General features: G+C 54.4%; 5 protein-coding genes across 5 annotated transcripts; 3 read left to right on the top strand and 2 right to left on the bottom strand.

Moving 5' to 3' along the window:
- Positions 1–83: 83 nt before the first annotated feature.
- Positions 84–7,527, bottom strand: BO97DRAFT_333556 (CLN3-domain-containing protein; the record flags this gene model as incomplete). The annotated part of the gene is made up of 7 exons (XM_025691368.1): positions 84–2,340; positions 2,396–2,540; positions 3,338–3,798; positions 3,853–4,567; positions 4,669–4,842; positions 6,333–7,131; positions 7,273–7,527. The coding sequence occupies 7 exons, from the start codon at positions 7,525–7,527 to the stop codon at positions 84–86; spliced, it is 4,806 nt and encodes a 1,601-aa protein (XP_025556910.1).
- Positions 7,528–7,765: 238 nt separating this feature from the next.
- dph1 (2-(3-amino-3-carboxypropyl)histidine synthase) lies at positions 7,766–9,391 on the top strand. The gene is made up of 2 exons (XM_025699634.1): positions 7,766–7,983; positions 8,056–9,391. Exons 1-2 carry the CDS (start codon positions 7,830–7,832, stop codon positions 9,213–9,215), a joined length of 1,314 nt encoding a protein of 437 aa, XP_025556909.1. The 5' UTR covers positions 7,766–7,829; the 3' UTR covers positions 9,216–9,391.
- Positions 9,391–12,353, bottom strand: BO97DRAFT_14043 (uncharacterized protein). The gene has a single exon (XM_025690096.1). It carries the CDS (start codon positions 12,174–12,176, stop codon positions 9,468–9,470), a length of 2,709 nt encoding a protein of 902 aa, XP_025556908.1. The 5' UTR covers positions 12,177–12,353; the 3' UTR covers positions 9,391–9,467.
- Positions 12,354–15,026: 2,673 nt separating this feature from the next.
- Positions 15,027–16,229, top strand: BO97DRAFT_402259 (uncharacterized protein). The gene is made up of 4 exons (XM_025694459.1): positions 15,027–15,290; positions 15,356–15,445; positions 15,556–15,707; positions 15,776–16,229. The coding sequence occupies exons 1-4, from the start codon at positions 15,241–15,243 to the stop codon at positions 15,865–15,867; spliced, it is 384 nt and encodes a 127-aa protein (XP_025556907.1). The 5' UTR covers positions 15,027–15,240; the 3' UTR covers positions 15,868–16,229.
- Positions 16,230–17,766: 1,537 nt separating this feature from the next.
- On the top strand, positions 17,767–21,659 carry BO97DRAFT_402258 (uncharacterized protein). Its single transcript, XM_025694458.1, has 9 exons — positions 17,767–18,052; positions 18,131–18,146; positions 18,227–18,249; positions 18,312–18,429; positions 18,486–18,585; positions 18,645–20,088; positions 20,141–20,237; positions 20,287–21,072; positions 21,127–21,659. The coding sequence occupies exons 1-9, from the start codon at positions 17,929–17,931 to the stop codon at positions 21,494–21,496; spliced, it is 3,078 nt and encodes a 1,025-aa protein (XP_025556906.1). The 5' UTR covers positions 17,767–17,928; the 3' UTR covers positions 21,497–21,659.
- The last annotated feature ends 218 nt before the right edge of the window (positions 21,660–21,877 follow it).

Below are 21,877 nucleotides of genomic sequence, written 5' to 3'. Positions count from 1 at the left end.
TGTATACACCGAGAGTCCCATAATACATAAGGAAAGATGTAATATATCCGATCTATAATACTAAATCACATAAATTCCCCAACTCAAGGCGTCCGCGCCCCTTCCCCAATCCCCATCAACCCCCCGGCCAACCCGCTCATCCGCCGATCCAGCAGATCCTCCTCGCTCGCCAAGCTATTCATGCTCCGGTTACGCTCGCGCAGCGCGATCATAGCCACGGGGCTCTGGTAGTCTTCCGACGCATAGCCCTCTTCCTCCTCTTCGGGGTCCTCAGGTGGGAGGCTCAGCTTGGCGGGGACGCGGTGTTGTACTTTGGTTCCGGGGGCGGTGGAGCGGCCGCGCGAGACGCTGCGGATGCGGGTGGCGCCGTTTGCTTCTGGATCTGGGTCCCCGTTTGGGGCGGTGCGTCCGACGGATTTGCTGCTGCACAACGGGGTCAGCGGGGTGAGTTTGCTGATGCTCATTTCTAGAGGTTTGTCTTCGTCGGCCGAGGACTCGCCTGTCAGCCGGCGTTTGTGGTTGCGGTTGCGGGTGCGATGATTGTGGAGGAGGTGGTGGATGCTGTGGAGCGGAGGAGGATGGGATTTCTTCTTGGTGGCGATTTGGTCCGGATCGTGGAGGGATTGCACCAGGATGCTTGAGGAGGATGTCTTCGAGGCGGACAGCTCGAACAGCTCGCTGATCCAGCTGGCGCAGCGGCTGATGTGTTTCCAGCTCTCCGGGAAGAAGCCAGCCATCTGCATGAAGCCGTGCGAGACGCCCGGCAACAATGATACCTCAACGTGGTCCTTGTCATTGAAGGCGCGGTGGGATTTCTCGAGGCCGAGGTCCTGCCGCTCCTGGAAGTGGCGCAGTTTGGCCTGGCGGAGGCGGCCGGCGAAGATCACCGTGTCGTCGACGAGAGGGTCGCGTTCGCCGGTGATGATGTAGGTCTTGGGGAAGCGCGCCAGGAGGGCTTCGGGGGCGAGGGTCGGGGAGAGGAGGTAGTCTGTGTTGAAGTCGGGGCGGTTGTGCGGGCCGATATACAGAATGATCATTGCGCGCATCATCTCCGGGGTAAGGACGCGGTCTTGGACGTACGAGATCACCGACGAGACGGCCAGGCGCGTACGGATCTGTTTGGGCTGATGCTCGGCGACTGCGGCCGCCTCGGCCTCTTGGGCCTGGAGCGCTGATTTGTGTCGAGCGAGTTTGCGTGTCGCTTTTTCAGGAAGGTTGCTGACTTCGAGGTCGAGGTCGGAGCAGGAGTCTTGCTGGAGGTCGGCAAAGGATGCGCCAGGAGAAGTGAAAGGGGTGAGGCGCTGATAGTCCATGTTCTTGCGCTGCAGGATGTTCTGGTTGGTCCGGCGAGTGCTTTTCTCCTGGATCAGCGCCATCTGCTCTTCTGTCATCCAGCTTTCGATCTTCATGTTCAATGCGGGATAAGCCAGGACTAGTCCGTCCGGCCGAGGAAGTACGTTCTGCCCCTGCCAGTGTGATGCATCCGCGCTGCCAGACTGAAGAACCATCAGCGTCATGCCTACGGCAAGATTCGCGCCAGCACTGTCACCCGTGACGACAATTCGAGGGTGGGTCTGTCCATTGAGTCCGATGCAGCGACCACGTGTGGACACGAGCGTGTGGTAAACGTCGTAACATTCATTCAGAGCGTACGGATAAGGAAATTCCGGCGCCTTCTTGTAGTCCAGACTCAAAATCGGGACTTTCGTTCTAGCAGCCCAACTTAACAGCCTATCCTCTGAGTTGCGAGGGCTCATCGAAACAAACCCTCCGCCAGGTATATCTAGTACAATGCATGTTTGGTCCCTGAGTGCGCTTAATGGACCATCAAAGTACAGCCATGCATTGGTCGGCTGATCGTATATCGAGGACGACGGTCGAGGAATCCGGATCGCGCGGGGAGCATGCTTGGTGAGTCGTGGACGCGCCAAATTCGCCAGCGCCCACAGATACGGCGAAGTCCCCTTATTCCACGAGACACGCATGTGCTCCAGCGTCAGTGTGGCCCGGACTCGACGGACTTTCTCATCGGCCCGCTCTGCAGCAATGAGATAGTACACGGTAAAGACCAACGATGCGATGTCTCGCAGCCACTTGGGCTTGACTTTCATCGCGGTCCAGAACCCGGCATCCAAAGCGGTGGCGATCCATGTTGCTCGGAAGAAAGAGCGCGAGTATAGATTTGCCAGTGGCTCTGGACATTCGAGGCCGACGATCTTCGCGAAGTTACGGCTGACATACAGCCAAAGGAAGATGATCACGGTGGTTTGCCAGGCGCTGAGCTTCTCCGTGAGCCGGGAGGAGAGTTTGCGAATCACGGGCGGGCCATGCTTATTTCCCCTGCGTCGGTCAGCGTGCGCAACAGCAGGACTGGATAACTTCGCTGGCCTCGTACCTTGTCAGATATAGCGACCAGAATGCGAACACAGCTAGGACCTGTATCTTTCGAAACTTGGTGGACGGTCTTCCTAAAAGGTGGTCTGGGCCGTTTGTGAGGAAGTGTTCGACAGATCGTGATCGTGCGGGATGCCACTGTGTAGCTTACCTATCATATTTTATAATCAAGCGTAAGTCTAAGAGAAAGATATAGAAGTCTAGGGAGACATCCAGAGGATCATGTATTGAGAATCAAATCATGCGGGCAATACATTTGAGCAAAGGCATAGCATACAATGACGTGAATGGGAAGGTGAGGAGAGGAGTCGGTCGAAAGGGGAACAGATGTCTGAAAACAGAGACCAAACAAGGAAAGGAGAACAATCTGCCTGATGCGCCATGGTGGCCACAATATGGAGCGTCCGTCAGCCATGGATACGGAGAAGCCCACGAAGCTCAGCCGAGCATGTGAAATCCCCACCAGGGCATGCCTGCTGGCGGACCCTAGTGACGTGGGGCTGATTCATCCGGGGTAAAAGCCGGCTTGAGGTTGTGGTCGGAGCGAATCGATCTGCGCTTATTTTGATGCAGAAGTGGTGCTAGTGGTGGGGAAGTTTTATGAATGAATGAATGAATGAATGAATGAATGAATGAATGAATGAATGAATGACTGACTGACTGACTGACTGAATGACTGAATGAAGCGGAGAGGAGGATGAATGACGGACTGAAGGAGAAGTCGGTGAGACTGTCTTCGGTCACATGTCAAGACTTCCCCCCGGATCCCGTGACCCTCGCCAGATCAGCTGCGCCGCATTCCATCCCCCAATTGTTGCATGCAGTCATTAATCCGTTGTCGGTATTATTATTACTCTGTGCTCTCATAAAAGATGTGGTCTATGCAGAAGAGATCTCTATAATCTGCGACAGTAGTCCCGTCCCCGCGCAACTTGCCAATCACAGAGCCAGACCTCAAACGCCATGCTGATGAATCCGGCAATGCACACGCCGCCGGAGTCACTCACGGTGGTGGCGCCGAGCGAGAACTCCCGTTCCGCCACCGGCACCCGATCGGCGATCTCAGCAAAAGTGCTGACATACACGATTCCACCAAGAAGACCTTCCCAGAACACGATGCCGAACACCAACCACACGCTGGGAATGAAGTTGAACAGCGAGTGCAGCGTCAGAATAACCAAGTTCAAAAACTGTAACAACGACGGGAAGTACAGATCATGGACGCGGAAGAAGGGGGTAGAAGATCGGGAGATGAAGACCCCAACTTGGTAGATCGCATTGTAGGCTGGGTAGAATGCGCGGTAGTGATCGAAGGGGGAGTCCTTGAGGGGGAAAAGTAAGGTTGGGGCGATACCCTGGTTGATGGTGTACTCGGCGACGTAGACTAGCAGCAGTGGTAGCATACTGTATCAACGTCAGATTCTGCTTTCAACCCCAACGTTCCCAGAGTACACTCACAATGGAAAGAAGAGCCCCTTAGACCGGCGTAGATTGGCCTTGAAGGTCTGCCAGCCAAGACCGCTATCACTAGCAACTGTTGCTTTCTGGGCCTGACTTACATCGCTGGACGAGTCGAGTAGCTGTTCCCTTTCATCGTTGTCATCATAACGATCCATTTCTTCGCGAGAACGGTGGCCTGCCCTCCCCGCGGAGAACGAGCGAACCGGCGACTGGGGCAGAATGGTGAAGAAGCTTATGACCATGACCGCTGGCAAGAAGGCGGATGCCAGCAGGGTCGCTTTGACGCTGAAGCCAAAGGAGGTGGTTAACAGAGCGTATGCGCCAGCGCCCACCAAGCCTGCAGCCCCTGTTCCACTTCCCCAGGCAGCCAGGCTGAACGGCCCGTAGTGGTGGGTGAGAGCAAGAAAGGAGAGCTCGCCTCCTCCACTGGACATACTCGACAGGATGATGCCTGCGAGCTTCGTGGAGATCGTCCCACCGTCAGTATAGGCCGGACTCAGCGCGACGAGCAGCATTCCAGTAGTAGAGAAGGTGACGAAGATCAGGACCCGGACGGGATACGGCACCACCTGGATGAAGTATGGAGCCACCAGCTTGGTGCCGAACGAGGGGATAACATCTGCGAGCAGCACGACGCCTTTCGGTAGGTCAGGACCGACGAGATCCAGGGCCGCAGACAGAATGACAACATAGAGGACATTATTGATCAAGCCTGCCGCGATTCACGCAGGTGACTCCCAAGCATCCATCAGTACTGCTTTCTCTGACTTGGCTATAACAACAACCCCAGGGATAGGCAGAATAGAGGCTTACCAAAGAGCCAAAAAGCCACGCATACTCGCGGATCAGCCCCATGGAATAAAGCCGCGAGGCGTCCACGAAACTGGGCCCATGACGAAGATGGCGCTCCAGGAAGAGGCAACATTGATGGTTCGTCTACTCTGGACGACGAAGACATAACCAAGGAAGGAGGGTGAAGAGGGGAGACTAAGGGGGATGAGAAACTACAAGGAGGGTCTTGTGAAGGCAAAGCACACTGAAATTGGTGCCATTAGAAAAAATACGAGCAAAGTGCTATTCTGGTCGCAATGGGCATGTAATCGATGGGCATGACATGACGTGGATGATTGATAACGAGAGAGTGGATTGGAACCTTGTTGAACCAAAGTGAAGCTGTCTTTCCGGTCATGGCTTAGTACCCCACGTGACTTTAATGGCCTTCCTTATCAGCTGTCGAAATGCTTTGTTTGGAGCCATAAAAATCATTCTCGACCATTATTCCCAGGTATACCGACAAGTATCGAATGGATGAGATACTGCTACACAACCACTAGCGAGGCAGGTTGGTCTACAGTGCACTCTTGACCAACCATCATCGGCCGACGCCACAGCAAAATGCCGAGACTCCGACGCGGCTATCGGGACAATCAGGCTTATCGGTAGAGTGCCTCAATTTCTCCTCCGCCACTCCGCATCTCTTCTTCTTTCTCTTCTTCTCTAGACAACCCAGTTGGAACACAATTCCAAATTCATTCCTGTCAATCCAACCTGATAACCTGATAGCACACTATCATCCTCATCCCCACCAACCAAACCGAATTAAACCACAACAACAACAACCAACAAACAAAGAAAATGACCCTCCTCCAAACAACCCGCCGCCTCCTCACCAAACGCCCTTCCTCCTCTACCATAATCCTCCCCAAAACAATCCAACAACCAAGAACGCTCACAACTACCGCCCCAGCCCTTTCTCCAGAAAACAACGACAATAAACCCCCCTTCGCCTTCACCCGCGGACCCTCCCCACCACGCCTCCCACAAGAACAACAAGAGATCTTCGAATCCCTACAGCGCCAATCCACCGGCGCCTTCAGCACCCCGCGCGTCAACCAGTCCCCGGTCGACTCGGGTGCTGCGGAGATCAAGGCCACAGGTAAAGGCGAGGAACTGCACCCGGATATCAAGGCGGGGCTGAAGCCTGAGTTCGAGGGCGAGAAGAATCCTAAGACGGGCGAGATCGGGGGCCCCAAGAATGAGCCGTTGCGGTGGGGGAGTGGTGGGGATTGGAGTTATGGGGGTCGGGTTACGGATTTTTAGAGGGTAGAGGTTTTCGGTTGGGGACTTTGAGGGGAAGGAGAGGGGTTAGTGGTATACTTTGTCTGCGCGAGGGGTAGGCATTGATTCTGGAGGGGTGTTTTATAGTCTCTGGTGTGGTTGGGGCATGTGTATAGTAAGTCTGTGTGTATATCGGATCGATTTGTACGATATCTCGATGAGAAAAGGACGTTTCATTTGTTTATGATTGTATGTACAGTACCGCCTTCGGAAGTACTGACTGCTCTCTTTACCATGACACAAACTCCCAGCTGCGTTCTCGCTATCTGGAAAGCGCCGATATCTTCCTTACTTCGTCGCCATGCTAACTCCCAATGCAATCACTATCTGCTCCAGCTTACTCCCAGCCATCTACTTACCCTCCTCACTCCTCGCCAGGATCGCTTTGCCAGCCCGACTCTCATTGAACCGCCCCAGCTCCCCACTGATCCACGCCCCAATCCTGGCCATCTCCTCCAGATTGACCCCCGTGTTCATCCCTAGACTATGGATTGTGTGGACTAAATCCTCCGTCGAGATATTCCCCGTCGCGCCCTTGGAGTACGGACAGCCCCCGAGCCCGCCGACACTACTATCGAAGACGCGGATCCCATGCTCCAGCCCCACAATCGTATTAACCAGGGCCTGGCCATAGGTATCATGAAAATGCAGCGCCAAATCCGTATTAGCGATGCCAGCAGCCCGCAACGCCTGCAGCAGCTCCATCGTGCGGGGTGCGGTGCCCATGCCCGTGGTGTCCGCGACCGAGACCTCATCGGCGCCCATCTCCAGCAGCGAGCGCGTGATATCCGCCACCTTGACCGGTGACACCTCGGGGCCCTCGTAAGGACATCCTAGCGCCACGGAGACATACCCACGTACCCGGATATTGCGCGTCTTCGCCAGGGCAACCACCGGCCGGATGCGCTCCAGCGACTCGTCGATGGTGCAGTTTGTGTTCGCCTTCGAGAAGGCCTCGGTCGCGGCCGCGAACAGCGAAATCTCGGTGGTGGTGGAGGATTTCAAGGGCGTGTCGGCGGGGACGCCGGTGGCGTCTAGTACCTTGATGAGGTTCTCCAGGCCCCGGACGTTCGGCACCAGGTAGTTGTAGGCGATCACGTTCTGCGCCTCCGGCGGCGATTGCAGCAGGTGCTCGCAGATCTCGGCTGTGCTTGCCATCTATCGTTCCACCGGTGGTAGATTAGACCATGGTCCTTCAATACCATCAACCTCCCTCGAGACATCACAAAAGGCAGTCTCCCCCTCTTCTTAATTGAAAAGCTGCTTTACTATGTATAAGGAGCAAGGATAGCACCGTACCTGAGGCACCCATTTCGCGGGAACAAAAGACCCGGCCTCAATTGTCGTCAGGCCCGTTTTGGCCAGCTTGCTGATGAGTTGCAGCTTCGTCTCCAGCGGGATGGCCTTCTTTTCGTTCTGCAGTCCGTCGCGGGGGCCAACCTCGACGATACGAACATGGTCCGAGGTTAGCCGCGCCTCGGTCGCAAAGCGGCGGGCAGCTGGAGCGGAGCGCAGGACGGAGAAGAGGCGCATTCTGGGCTTGAAGGGCATCATGATGAAATGAATAGGGGGTCAGCAGGTAAAGGGTGTGCAGGATGCATTCAGCAGGGCAGGATCCGAGACAGGTGAATCTCGAGAGATCGAAGATGGATGAGGGGATGATGGGGTGATGGCAGTAGTGATGATCCTCCAAATGCGGAGAAGAGGCCGACGACCGAGCCCGTGACCCCACCTGACCCAGCCTTGAACCGCCACTTTCCTTAGTCAGAATTAAATTATCCTCAGCCCACTTCGATAGATTCAGTGCAACTGTTCGGCGACTGTGCAACCACCAGACTCGATTCCATTGCGCCGTCATGGAGGGCACATCGACGACTCAACCGGCGACGCCGTCAAGTAACCCGCTCCGACAGCCCAAGAAGCGATTCGTGGGCCGACGCACCGCCGACGCCCAAGCACAGAAGGAGGGATCAAACCACCAAGATGTCGAGACGACGAGCATACAGAAAGGTACGCAACCACACCCCCTGGAACCTCACCTCAACCCCAGGACCCCACCACTAACACTATTCATCAATACAGCGACACCACGACGCACACCGCGCACACTGAACCAAGTCCCCGCTTCGATCCTCGAAGACCCCGACATCCAAGCGGCAATTGGGCTGCTACCGAAAAACTACTCCTTCGAAATTCCCAAGACAATTCACCGGATCCGCACCTCCGGCGCAAAGCGTGTAGCGCTGCAATTTCCCGAGGGACTCCTCATCTTCGCGACGACGATCTCAGACATCCTGACGCAGTTCTGCGCGGGGATCGAGACGCTGATCATGGGGGACGTGACGTACGGGGCGTGCTGCATCGACGACTACACGGCGCGGGCGTTGGGATGCGACCTGCTGGTGCACTACGCGCACAGCTGCCTGATCCCCGTGGACGTGACACAGATCAAGACGCTGTACATCTTCGTGGACATCAGCATCGACACGACGCACCTGCTGGCCACGCTGGAGCGCAACTTCCAGCCCGGCCGCACCATCGCCACCGTCGGCACCATCCAGTTCAACGCCACGCTGCACGGCCTGAAGCCCGTGCTGGAGCGCGCCGGGTTCAAGGTCGTGATCCCCCAGATCACCCCGCTCTCCAAGGGCGAGATCCTCGGCTGCACCTCCCCCACTCTCGCCGCCGACCAGATCGATTACCTTCTCTACCTCGGCGACGGCCGCTTCCACCTCGAGTCCGCCATGATCCATAACCCCGCTATCCCCGCCTACCGCTACGACCCCTACGCCCGTGTCCTCTCGCGCGAGAGCTACGAGCACGACGAGATGCACACCCTCCGCCGCGACGCGATTCAGTCCGCCCGCTCTGCGAAGAAGTGGGGCATTATTCTGGGCGCGCTGGGTCGCCAGGGGAATCCTAATACCATGGCGATGATCGAGAACCATTTGAAGGAGAAGGGGATCCCGTTTGTGAATTTGCTGTTGAGCGAGATCTTCCCCGGTAAGCTGGGCGCGATGGCCGATGTCGAGTGCTGGGTGCAGATCGCTTGTCCTCGGCTGAGTATTGACTGGGGTTATGCGTTCCCGCGCCCGCTGTTGACGCCGTACGAGGCGTTGATCGCGCTGGGGATTAGGGAGAGCTGGGACACGGCCAACAATGGCGTGTACCCGATGGATTTCTATGCCAAGGAGGGCTTGGGCAGGACGAAGCCCAGCCAGGCGATCTCCGGGTCGGCGTGAGCTGAGTCGCGAATGACACACGGGACCGTCCGTGACTTTGGGGTTTTCATGATGTATATGACTCGATTCTCTTTCATTTTCCTTCTCTGCATATGTGCCACATGGGTATAGGGGTGGTCGACCAAAAAAGCTAGCTTATGATTATAGAATAGACAAGCCTCAATGATATCACTTGGAAGAAGAAAAGTCTACATCTCTCCGTTGGTTTATTATTACATAGGTTTCTCTTGAAATCGTTATCGCAAGCAAAAGTCATGACCCCTTGACCTCGTCTGCACTGTCCGTCATGGGATCACTTGCGCTGCCGCGTCGGAGCGACAGAATGCTCTTGCTGGTCAGCTCGTCGGCGGTTCGCTCGGCTGCCCGCCATCGCGTGACGGCTTGCTCGACATCCTCGAACATCTCCAATGTGTCCTTGATAATGCCGCCCTCATCCAGCTCGGGCACCTGCGTGCTTGCCCGCGAGCCGCTGTCGCTGACCATGGGAAAGCCAGGCCCGAACCCACGCTGCGGGACGGGGTTGAACATGACTGCGTTCGCAAACATGCGGATCAGCTCCTTCTCGAGCTGCGCCGAATTGACGATCCCTTTAGGCGGGATGACTTCCTCTGTCTTCTGGAGCATCAGGACGGCATTCTTGGAGGGTGTGCCGGTACCAGGAGCCGGGGACTCGCCATCGCCCGCAGGGGTGCTAGCAGCTTCTGTGGCCGCAGCAACAGCCCTACTACCTTGGTGCATCAATGTCTTTATGGACTTGAGATCCTGTGGTCGATAAATGAGGTCTCGGTACCCAGGAGCATCACGTTCCGCCAACGGCTTGGCAAAGATAGAGGCATGCTTGTGCATGGTGACATCGTTCATGATGGGAGCGCCGGTTCGTGGGAAACTGCGCGCACACAACACATATGGGGTTGATTGGTTGGGGTCAAGGCGGCTCAGCTGGTTGACTTCGGGTGTAGGTTCGGCTTCTTCGCTGGGAGCCCGCTTGCGTTTGGGCCGTCCTCGGCCGGGTCGACTGATAGATGGACGTTCCGGCTCTGCGGTCTCGGGAACGCCGGCGGGAGTACTGGGCATCTCGTGCTTGACTTTGGATTGAGTCCCCGCTTCTGTGGTTGACTCGTCATCGCGCGACAGGACGGATCGTCCGCGACTCCTTGACGATGCCGTGCTTCGGTCTCGATCCTTTCCAGTGGATGGTGCCAACTTGTCCGCTTTTCTCTTCGTCCCAGTTTTGACATCCGCATCGGCGGCTGGTTGGCTTGGTTCAGAACTCGTTGAATTACCCTTGCGATCAGCTCGACGTTTCAGACGACGTGGCTCGGGCTCTTCCGGAGTCGCTTCCCGAGATCCAGGCAGGGATGGAGCCTTTTCGCTGATCGGACTGATTTCTTCTGGCCGTGGCCGATCTGGTGACCGCGGAGATTGAGGTATACTCAAGCGTGGAGCCCTCTTCCAAGGCGTAAGTGAGCCACTGGTGTCGATTGATGGCCGCAGAGGACGTGAGCCAGGTGGGCCCGGAATCAACGCAGCTCGCCCAACTCCTACTGGAGTTTGGAAGCCAGGACCAGGAGCACCCAAAGCTGGTGAGACAGTCGCTGCCAGAGGCGCTGGGCCAGGAGTTGAGGGGAAGGGTGTTGACGGCGGGCCCTGTAGAGCCAACTTGCTCTCCACGCTTGGTATAGGATGCTGAAACGGTGGAACAGGTCTCTCGAGAGGGGCGTTATTCGACGGCTCAGGCTTGGGTTTGATGAGTGAGGGTGGAGGTTGAGGTGTCGGAGGTTGGTGCAGAGACCATTGCTGGAAACTAGACTGAGGGGGAAGACGTTGTGGAACTGGAGTAGACGCTGTGGCTGGCGGGCCTGCTTTGCCAACAGATCTGCCAGCCGACGCGGGTTGCTGTGGAGTAGAGATAGCGTTGGGTGCGGTCTGGGGCGGCATAGGAGCAGACGGTTGTCCAACACCGCGATTCGCCGCGGTAGTGTTTGAGGGTGGTATTTGCGGCGACGCAAATGATACACCGAGACTTCCGGCTTTTGCAGGAACGGTCCGCGGCGCAGTGATGGCTTGCGCCGTCGGGAAAAGCTTTCCATTTGGTGTCTGTGGTTGCGGTGGCCGGCCCGTTGCCATCTGTGGAATTGTCTGAGGCTGGAAAACCGGTGGTTGAAGTTGTGGGGGTTGCGGCTGGATGGCTCTGGCCGGTTCCTTCGGTGGTGGTCCAGTCGGTTGCGCAGGAAGTGCTGGAGGCGCCTGGGGAGGAGAGGGCTTTGGTGGTTGCTTATCTGGTTGCGAGTCTCTGATCTGGGGTGCAAACTGGCCCTGTGTCTTATCCAAGACTGGCAGCGGCGCCTTAGCCTGGGTTGGTACAATGGGAGATTGTTGTTGGACCGGCCCATCTTCCTTCACGTCCAGAGTCAGTTCTGGCGCAGGTTCTTGTTTTGGTGGTGCAACTGGCTGCTGCGGTGGGCGCATAACAGGCTCCGGCTGTGCTTCGTGTTCCTCATTCTGCAACTGTTCAATCTCATTTCGAATCTCCGTGTACCTCTTCTCCTCAGTCCTGATCTCCCTCGTCACTAGTTCCTTATACCTGGCGTACAAATGCGATACCAAGCCTGGCATCATGCTGGTATGGCTTGACCCCTTGTCGGACAAGCCATCTGGTTGGGGACTCAAGATCTTGCGCTTCTTCGGATTGGTAGGACTTTCAGTATGGTGACCATTCGTTTCATGGGTCGCAACGACACCGACCGAGTCGACGCCATCGCGGATCAGCGTCGTATACAGCTCCTCGAGCGCCTCTGGGGCGAGTCTTCCGGCATCGAAGGCGGCATTCTGGCGAACGAACGGGTTGTTGCGGAGTACATCGGAAATGGAAACGAAACTCGCGGGTCGGGCGTCTAAAGCAGCGAGGGACTGGAAGAAGAGGAGCGATTCAAAGGGGGTGTAAGCCGATAGAGGAGGCATCCCCCATTGCCCGTCAGATCGGCCGCCGGGGGAGAAAGATTTGGGAATGGGGGCCACGGTGATAATGGGTCGTTGCAAGACGCTTGGCCCGGCGAGTTATTCCGAATGTTTAGTGTCGACCGCGTTGCAGCCCTGCACCAGAGACTCCGGTGGTGGGTGGTACCGAACCCAGATAGACGGACTGATGCCTTATAAACCAGGCTAGAAAGATCGCGTGCGCGGAATCGGAAATTCGGGGTGCCGCCTTAGACCATTCGCGCAACTCCCAAGGGAAGGGGGTCGAAAAATTAGGCAGAAAAGCAGAGCCGGGACAAACGCGACCGTGTCCAGATGGAGTGGGGAAGCGTCAGAAAATTAGGAGCAGATCGAAGACCTTAGGGGCAAAGAGAAACCAAAAAGAAAGTTGGAGACAACGATGGATGACAGCAAAGGATGAAAGGGTACGGGGATGGGATGTGTGGATGGATGGAGTGGATGGGGTGGATGGGTGGGATGGAAAGGATGGGGGGAGGGGGATGGATAGGTAGGATAGGGTAGGATAGGATAGGATAAGATAGAAACTGAATGGGATGGGATGGGATGGGATGAATGAGCTCGATGTCGCATCACTTTTTTCCCTCTTTCTTTTTTAACTGCGGCATCCAATCCTCCTCCCTGTTCAATCGTTCTGCTTTCCGCCGACCGACCGACCGACCCGGAGACAGTCTAGAGTCACGTGCACTCCAGGGAGGGACAACTCGGAGCGAACCGTGTTTATCGATTCTTCATTGTCAGGGCAACCTTCCCTCTGTCACTTCACTATGCAAGTATGCGATATGCCGCAGTAACACTCGTTGACTACTTTCTTTTCCATGGGACAACTGACAGTGACGGAGCGCTTGACACACCTCCTTGTCCATTCAACTATGAAATATCGGTAATTCCTCGCAAGTATTATGGCGCAAAGCCATCTCATGATACACCTCATCTAGGTTCACTTCGAAGAACACAGACATAATCAATCACATCTTCAATGGTAGCGGAGACTCTAACTTCCCTTTACCAGCTCTCACACAAAGAAAGAAGTGATCATAGAACCTCTGCTGTAATGTCGGCAAGTCCAATAACGACAGTACAAAGCAGTGCACGGTGCCTGGGCCTAGGCTTAGCGCCGGCCTGGTGATGTTAGCGTCGGTCCAGCCCGGGAGACTCTGAACAATGCAATGCACTGTCGTGCGAATGACTACATTTAGACATCTTAACTTACTTCTCTAAGCTTTAGAATGGCTTCGATGGGCACATACGTATCGAATGCCCACCGGAAGAAATCGATATCGATGTTACCTTAGCGGGTCTTAATATGGAATTCAGAGCGCGACTGTGTCGGATTGAATTGCATTCTGTTTTCAGCATTGACCACACGGAGGTTGCAGCTCAGTGTGCCTTGTGTTCTCTCGCATCGTGACAATTTGTTCCTAGCTGATCCTTTCAAGTAGATGACAGGAAAACTCGGGGTACCCGACTCGACATGCTTTATCACGAGCCGGTGGTTCAATGCACTGAATTTGGAGTCATGTATAGCCGTCTCCCAATTAAGCTAGAGATATCCAGCCCTAGGTGCTTCAGACAAGAAGCGAGCTGGAGATGTTTTGGTTTCTGCTCTCCTTCCTACTGTCGCTATGTGAATGTTGGTGTGCAGGGTTATCGCTCTCCAGAACCTCATGATATCACGACCCAACAAGAGTATACTTCACATCACCTATATCAACGTGAAGCGCTTGATAGTGTCGCTATCCAGATAAATAGGGGCTCTTAGTCTAAAGCAGCCACAGTCTGCCAGCCCAAAGCTCCTCTCCTTGCGCGTTGCAGATGAGTGGTACAAGCATGGCTGGTAGACGACACCTTAAACAGGTAAAGGGGTTGGCGGGGTTGAAGGAGCAGCCACTGTCAGAAGTTATTTTTACGGCCGGGCGTCCTATGGACGGTGTCACGTCCAGAAAGATCATCATACACGCGCAGTCAGCTCCGAATTGACTGACCACTCACTGTCAGGGAGTGTTTTGTATGCTGATTATAGTTGTCTGTCCCTCAGAGCCGCGGTGGCGGTGGCATTAAACTTAAAGGGTGAGTGGCAGTACAGGAATGGAGTTAGGGGGAGGGGAAACGGTCACGTGAAAGGTACAGAGCGGGCCTCAGTCTCAGGGGAAACTCCATCTCCATCGTGGATAATGAAACTAAAACAATAATACTCACCAACCAGATGGTCAAGAATGACTAGTGGCCAAGAGGACCAGGACTATTTGCCCACCTCCGTAACTACCGGTGCAGACTATGCTAAACTTATCCAGGTTCAAACAGGCACTTCCACCCTCAAAGTGACTCCTCTGCTCGCTCGCCATGGACTTGGATGAACATCCAGTCCACCCAGGCTGGTTCTTGCATGCACCACCACCAATAATGATACTTCCATCCGGGTGAGCACTAATGAAAAATCCACTCACGCAGAGGGTCTTGCATCAGATCGCCTCTTGCACCCCCTCCCAGCGCCAGCCATCGTCATCCCGCCGATCGTGCGGTGCCCCTATCAAGTAGAGGAGACTTACTATGAGCACTCACTGCGTGATAATAACTCAAAAGTGGCGGTTCCCCTCCCTCCTCCTCCCTGGCCGAGAGTTTCAACAAGCGCCTGCAATCTGACCGACTCTTGCTCTGGGAACATCCCGTCTTACCTTCCTGACAACCCTTTTTCGCTGCTGGTGCTGGTTGGTCTTCGTTGTGTCCATAGCTCTCTCCCGTTGGAGAAATTCTTTTGTTCTTCGCCGCTTCTTCTCCCTCTCCCCCCCCCCCCCCCCATAATTTAAGGCGCGAGGCCCACCCCGTCCGTGCTATCATATCCACTTCACCCCCTGTTCCGCTCTCGACGCGCGCGCTCCCAAATAACTCCCCTCCGAGCCTCATAGCTGCGTTTCGCATACTCCTTTTTCCTTACTTTTCCCGCCCTGCCTCTGTTGCCACAATTCTCTCGTATCTCGCTCTTCCCAACACCCACCGGATCAACCGAACACTCAGATCAAGACCACCCAAAATGTCGTCGGACTCGGAACAAGAATGGAAGCCCAGCGGTCGCCCTCAGTCGTTCGTACTCCTTTGCGCTGCTGCCCCTGGGTCTTAGGATACCGGTATTGACCAAGACATGGCAGGATCATGGCACAGGCTTTTTCAACTGCGCTGGATAGCGCTTTCTCGCTAGACACCGATGTCAATCATCTTTCACAGACTATTGATCAAAAGTAGGTTCCACTGAATCGGTCACCCAACGTCCATCTTGGGTTTATTCCTTGTTGGGGCTCTCTTGCCAGCGACCACCTGCACACATGGGCTAACAGACCGGTGCCACTAGGAAGCTTCAGATGATGATTCAGACCCGCGAACTCGAACAACTCCAAGCCAAGATCCGCGAAGCCGAAGAACGCCTCAAAGCCCGACAGTCGGTGATAATGGAAGCTCGGAACCCTGCAGCGCAGCGAGATGGTCGGTTTTATGGAGGCTCCGGTAAATTGAGCCCTTCTGTGTATATTCGCCAATAACTCGCGTCGCTAACAGCTATCTCCGCCAAACAGGGAACACATCAGCGTCGTCTTCGCCCACGGAATCAGCACAATACACCAGCGGCGATGAACAGCTGCGGCGCAGCCAAGGCCGTAGTTCATGACGGCACTGCAGTTCGGGGAAGCCCGTATCGGCACATTAGCATATAATTTGGGTTATGGTTTCAAGGACAGGAGAATTTGATGGGGTTTGACTTCACTGCTACAATATTTTATATATCCTTACTGGGCGAGCATCTTTGGGGGAAATCGGTTTTTTCTTTTGCTTTTTCTGTTTCTCTGCACCGGTCATCGTGTTTCTATACCGAGACTTTCTCGCATGACGGGGTCAAGCCGATGGCGGTGCAGCTTTTTTGTTGCTTTGGTCTTTCTCGCGCGGGGTAGCGTCGATGGCCGAGCTGAGCGTGCATGCCACGATCCCCCGAGGATAGTGAGCGAAATAGGCGCTTTATCATTCTCTCTGTGGCGTAACATCTTGCTTTTGTCATACTTTAATAGTCAAAGACATGGTTCTCATATTTAGGCTCTTTCATGAGTGTGTTGTGGAGAAAAGAGAACAGTGGTCGAAAGGTGTAGGATGCAGTGATTTCTGGAGGGGGACAGCAGTGAATGTGCCTGTTTGTGTTTGTTTTAGGGTACAGTCCTTCAGTTTTCCCAGTAGCGCTTCCGGATTCGCCCTCTATTTTTAGCCCAACTGGTTGCACAACATCCAGACCTTTCTGGGGAATGTGAGCACAGGAGAATGAGACATCTCCAGCGTGTGCTTTATAGGACATCGCAGAGCATCGGATGAGCAGTGAATGGATCAATTGGGGGGAAAGATGAGATCGAGTGTCGATCCACTGTCGTGCCCGTCCCGACCGACAGCGCCGATCTATCTTTCGGCGCGACAGGAGCGCTTGAGATAAGTACGGTAGGATCTTTCCCATGGATCCCCGGGTCTTTTTCTAGGTTCCTGTTCAGACATGCATAGCGCCATGCTGCCATGCTTGCGAATTGATGAGAGGAATACACTTCTTGTCATTGACAGGACTGTCGTCTTCTTCTGCAGTCCGTTGGGTAGGTACTCGATGTATTGTTTACTCTCGTGTTAGCAGCTCCGAACGGCGTCCGTTTGATCGTCACATCTAGCTCTAGAATCGTACGGCCCGTGGTTGTCCTAAAGAGAACTGATCCGAAGAACGGTATCAATGGTGGTCCAATTCTATGGTCTTGGTCTGGGTCGTTTGTCGGCTACCCTGAAATCGCCACCTCACAATACCTAGCCAATTGTTCGGCGGTTGGGGTAATATTTAAGCCAACACAGCAATGAGGGGTTTGGTGATCTATCATACAGCATCTGAGATATGGAGGAAGAATCGCCTCCACTTCAGCACTGATGCTGTTTTGAATCTGCTAACCGGCAAAGGCGAGTCCGGAGGGAACTTGAAGCCTGGAGGGGGTTGATGTGAATCCAGCTCGTATAAGAAATGATGCCAATGGCGTCTGACTCTGGCCGGAGCGATGCCGAGTCAATCCCCCTGTATTGACTGTACGACCGTTAGCTTTTTTTTTTTACTTTTTATGTTTTTGAGTTTTTTTCATCAGCTTCTTCTCCCATTCTGATTCTTCTGTGGAATTATTGGCGAACACAAATGATGTCAGTGCTCTTTTTTCTCCCCCAACCTTGGAAAGGCGGGCGAATCCCCAGAAAAAAAGGCGCCCGAGCGAGGGTCCAGACCTCTTCTTTAGCTGGTCTGCTATCAGCAATCGGCGTGGTCGTGCAGCATGAATGATGAATGATTGATTGTTAGATTAGTTGGTAGTAGTCATTAGTATCAATCAAGACCAGTGCAGTTCCCCCGACTGTGGAAGGATTCCTTGTTTCCCTTTCCTTAGCAGCTCTTTAGTCCTCTCTGTCTGCCCCTCCCCTCCTCTTCTTCTCCTCCCTCTTCTCTTCTTTCCTCGTCTACACTAACTAACTCCGACTCCGTCATTGTCTTCGCCTGTTCCCCTCACCTGTTTCTCCTCCCCCCCCCCCCCCAACCCCCGATTTTTTCCCTTCCTTTCTTTCTTTCTATTTTCCCTCTTCCTTCCTCCCTCTCCGGGTCTGTAACTCTCATTCCCGCCCGTAGTAGATCAGATCGTCTTATCTATCTACCCGTTGGCGTTCAATTGGCGCCACCATGGTCCTCATCGACAAGCATCCGTACGAATCCCGCGAGGAGCAACGACTCAAGGAGGATCGCGAGCGGACTCGCTACTGGAAACGCTGGGGTCCCTACGTGGCCGAGAGACAATGGGCTACTGGTATGCGCTCTCGATCTCGACGCTGGCAGAATCACATGAAACTGACGCAATGACCTCATTATCGGTGCCGCCCCGCAGTTCGCGAAGATTACTCGTAAGTTGGCCCTTGCCTTCAATTCCCCAAATTGTCTCAACTGAACCAGACTGACTCGCTACCTTTTCAATCGTTTCCAGTGACAATGGAGATGCATGGAGCTGTAAGTGCCCTTCCCCTTGGTGAACCGTATGAACACCCACTAACCCGTCTGGCACCCTGTAGACTTTTCCCACGACCATGCGCGGTCGAGGACCTATCGCTGGGGTGAGGATGGTATCGCCGGTGTGTCCGATACCCACAACCTGCAAAACATCGCTTTTGCGTTCTGGAACGGGAAAGAGTACGTAGTGTGCCATCTGTGACTGTACCGAGCCCCGCTCACTGTTGAAATCATAGCGAGTTTCTGAAAGAGCGCCTGTTCGGATTGTCGAACCCTCAGGGAAACCATGGAGAGAGTGTCAAGGAGGCTCATTTCCACCTCGACAACACTCCCACAGTAAGGCTGTCCTCCTGAGCGTGTTCTGACTGTGGTTGCTAATATGACTGCGCACGTAGCACTCTTACATGAAGTTCCTTTACAAGTACCCCCAGAAGGAGTTCCCTTATCAGGAGCTCGTGGAGGAGAACGCCCGGCGCGGGAAAGAGGATCGCGAGTACCAGATCCTTGATACTGATGCCTTCGATGACAACCGTTACTGGGATATCTTCATTGAGACTGCGAAAGAGGACGACGACGAGGAAGAACTCCTGTTCCGGATCATCGCGTACAACCGAGGACCTGAACCGGCGCACTTGCACATTATCCCGCACGTGTGGTTCCGCAACACTTGGGCATGGGGATATGAGGAGAAGACGGAGAAGCCGTCGGTGGAGAGAGCTTATCCTTTGATTGCTAAAACCAAGCACCACAAACTTGGCGAGCGCTATGTTCGGTTCTCCCCTTCCCCATCTGTGACCGGCGAGGAGGATGTGATTCCCCGACTGCTGTTCACTGAGAACGAAACAAACAATGAATTCCTCTGGAAGACCAAGAATGAGCAGCCTTATGTCAAGGACGCCTTCCACCGTCTCATTGTTAATGGGGAGAAGGGTGCAGTCAACCCTGAAAACAAGGGAACCAAGTTTGCCGCCTGGTATGCCTTCGACGAGGGCGAGGGTGTCCCTCCCGGCGAATGCGTTGTCGTTCGTTTCCGATTCTCTCGGCGCCTGGAACCGTTTGTTGATGAGGAAGTTCTGGATGATGTGATCGACCAGCGCAGAAACGAAGCGGATGACTTCTACTACCATATCAGTCCCCTGCCCATGAGCGATGATCTGCGGAACATTCAAAGACAAGCATTCTCCGGAATGATGTGGAACAAGCAGTTCTACCATTTTGTACATGATCAATGGTCGAACGGTGACCCGGCCATGATTCCACCTCCTCCGGGTAGGCAGCACATTCGGAATCAACAGTGGAAACACTTGTACATGGAAGATATCCTTTCGATGCCCGATTCCTGGGAATACCCCTTCTTTGCTGCCTGGGATACCGCCTTCCACTGCATTCCGCTTGCCATGATTGACCCGGAGTTTGCGAAAAAGCAACTCGATCTTCTCACTCGCGAGTGGTACATGCATCCCAACGGCCAGCTTGCAGCCTACGAGTGGAACTTTGGGGATGTGAACCCTCCTGTCCATGCGTGGGCTACTTTCCGAGTCTTTAAGATCGAACGGAAGATGTATGGACGGCAAGACCTTGACTTCTTGGAACGTGTGTTCCAGAAGCTGTTGCTCAACTTCACGTGGTGGGTCAACCGGAAGGACTCCGATGGCAAGAACGTCTTTGAGGGTGGTTTTCTGGGACTGGACAACATTGGGCTCTTCAACCGTTCTGAGCCTCTCCCCACCGGTGGCGTGCTGGAGCAGGCTGATAGCACAGGGTGGATGGCCTTCTACTGCTTGTGCATGTTGAACATCGCTCTGGAGCTGGCAAAGCATCGAAGAATTTACGAAGACAGTAAGGGAATCAATTCTATGCTAGTACGTTCATTTGCTGATGAAGATGCCAGTTGCTTCCAAATTTTTCGAGCACTTCATTCTGATTAGTGATGCCATGACCTTCCGGTCCGGAGGTCAGGAATCGTCCCTCTGGAATGAGGAAGATGGGTAAGTGGCGCCATATTCACACGCCCGAACAAATGCTTAAATTTCATAGCTTCTATTACGACGCGATCTCCTACGGTGACCCCTGGACCCAGCAGCTTCCTGTGCGGTCTCTGGTTGGCTTGATTCCCCTGTACGCTGTGCTCACGCTTGAGCCAGAGCTGATCAACAAGTTCCCGTCCTTCAAGAAGCGCCTGGAATGGTTCGTTGAGAACCGTCAAGACGTGGCTGAACGCAACATTGCAAGCATGAAGCACCGTGGTAAGGACGAGCGACTTCTCCTCGCACTCGTGAGCAAGGACCGTTTGGAGAAGATCCTCAAGCGGATGCTAGACGAGACCGAGTTCTTGTCGGAGCACGGCATTCGGTCGATGTCCAAGTATCACGGAGAGCACCCCTACTCGATGGATGTCAATGGTCAGACGTTCCGAGTCAGCTATGTACCAGGAGACTCAGACAGTGGGCTCTTTGGCGGTAACAGCAATTGGCGTGGGCCGGTCTGGCTGTGCGTCAACTTCCTGCTCGTCGAGTCTTTGTTGCGCTTCTATATGTTCTATGGCGATTCCTTCAAGATCGAGTGTCCAACAGGCTCGGGCGAGTACATGCATCTCGGACACATTGCAGAGGAGATCCAGCACCGGCTGCAACATCTTTTCGCGCGGAACGATGAAGGCCGCCGGGCGGTCCACAATGGATCCGACCTCCTCGACTTTGACGAGCACTGGAAGGATTACATGTGGTTCCATGAATTCTTCGACGGAGACACCGGCCGCGGTCTCGGAGCGTCGCACCAGTGTGGATGGACTGGACTTATCGCCAAGATCATTCACGATACCGGGTATTTCTCAATTCATGCTTTTAGTCTTTCATTGCTGGCTAACATTGGTATTAGTATCAACTGCCGTCTCCCCCAGACTCCCCGCACTCCCCATGCAGCAGCGTCGCACTACTTCGACGATGTCTTCACCCGCTTCTCCCGTCCGAGGGGCAGCCGTCGTCCTAGCGTGCGCCGCTCTTCCACTACCCGGTCCATCGGCAACCGCAGTGACTTCGAGTCCACTTTCTCTGGGCGTGAGACCCCAGCTCCGGAGACGACTCTCGACGAGGATGAGGACGATCGGAGAGTCGACACGGACCTCAAGGATGAGCATGTCCACAAGTACGTGGAAAGCCAGCTGCAGCGCGTGCGTAGCCAGGCCTCGATCGGGGCGTATGAGGATGAGCTCGAGACGCAGGCCGACCCGGCTCCTAACGGACACTGATTTCTTGCGTGGCATGATACAGGGAGGAGGATAGGTGATGCAGACGTTGCACGATTTAGTTAGAAGTTAGAACAGATGCATGTTGATATGTTATTCGGAGATATGTTAGATTCTTCTATGTTGATTTAAGCGGTGGTGATTCGAATGCATTAATTGAGATGAGTATATATGTTCCGAGGAATTGTTCCCACTATCAATTCTAGCGATATCCTCCCACCTACCCTGCATTGTTATAGTATACTTTACCATTCCCCTTCGCAAAACGGTACACTACCACCCTAGCGACACCCTCAGTCATACAGCAGCAGCAGCAGCAGCAGCGCCGTATGTTTCTTAGCAAGGTACTGTGCCATATCCCCCTGCAGCGCCTGAAAAGACTTC

Source organism: Aspergillus homomorphus (genome assembly GCF_003184865.1).
Source record: "Aspergillus homomorphus CBS 101889 unplaced genomic scaffold BO97scaffold_1, whole genome shotgun sequence".
Classification (NCBI taxonomy): Eukaryota; Fungi; Ascomycota; class Eurotiomycetes; order Eurotiales; family Aspergillaceae; genus Aspergillus; species Aspergillus homomorphus.
Note: the sequence above shows the minus strand (reverse complement) of the source record. Positions and strands in the feature narration are given on the sequence as shown.

Coding starts and splice junctions, on each gene's coding strand:
- BO97DRAFT_402258 (XM_025694458.1), top strand. CDS start 17,929: ATGGTCCTCATCGACAAGCATCCGTACGAATCCCGCGAGGAGCAACGA. Junction 18,250..18,311: donor CAATGGAGATGCATGGAGCT/GTAAGTGCCCTT, acceptor GGCACCCTGTAG/ACTTTTCCCACGACCATGCG. Junction 18,586..18,644: donor ACCTCGACAACACTCCCACA/GTAAGGCTGTCC, acceptor CTGCGCACGTAG/CACTCTTACATGAAGTTCCT.
- BO97DRAFT_14043 (XM_025690096.1), bottom strand. CDS start 12,176: ATGCCTCCTCTATCGGCTTACACCCCCTTTGAATCGCTCCTCTTCTTC.
- BO97DRAFT_402259 (XM_025694459.1), top strand. CDS start 15,241: ATGTCGTCGGACTCGGAACAAGAATGGAAGCCCAGCGGTCGCCCTCAG. Junction 15,291..15,355: donor CCCAGCGGTCGCCCTCAGTC/GTTCGTACTCCT, acceptor AAGACATGGCAG/GATCATGGCACAGGCTTTTT. Junction 15,708..15,775: donor TCGGTTTTATGGAGGCTCCG/GTAAATTGAGCC, acceptor TCCGCCAAACAG/GGAACACATCAGCGTCGTCT.
- dph1 (XM_025699634.1), top strand. CDS start 7,830: ATGGAGGGCACATCGACGACTCAACCGGCGACGCCGTCAAGTAACCCG. Junction 7,984..8,055: donor GACGACGAGCATACAGAAAG/GTACGCAACCAC, acceptor TCATCAATACAG/CGACACCACGACGCACACCG.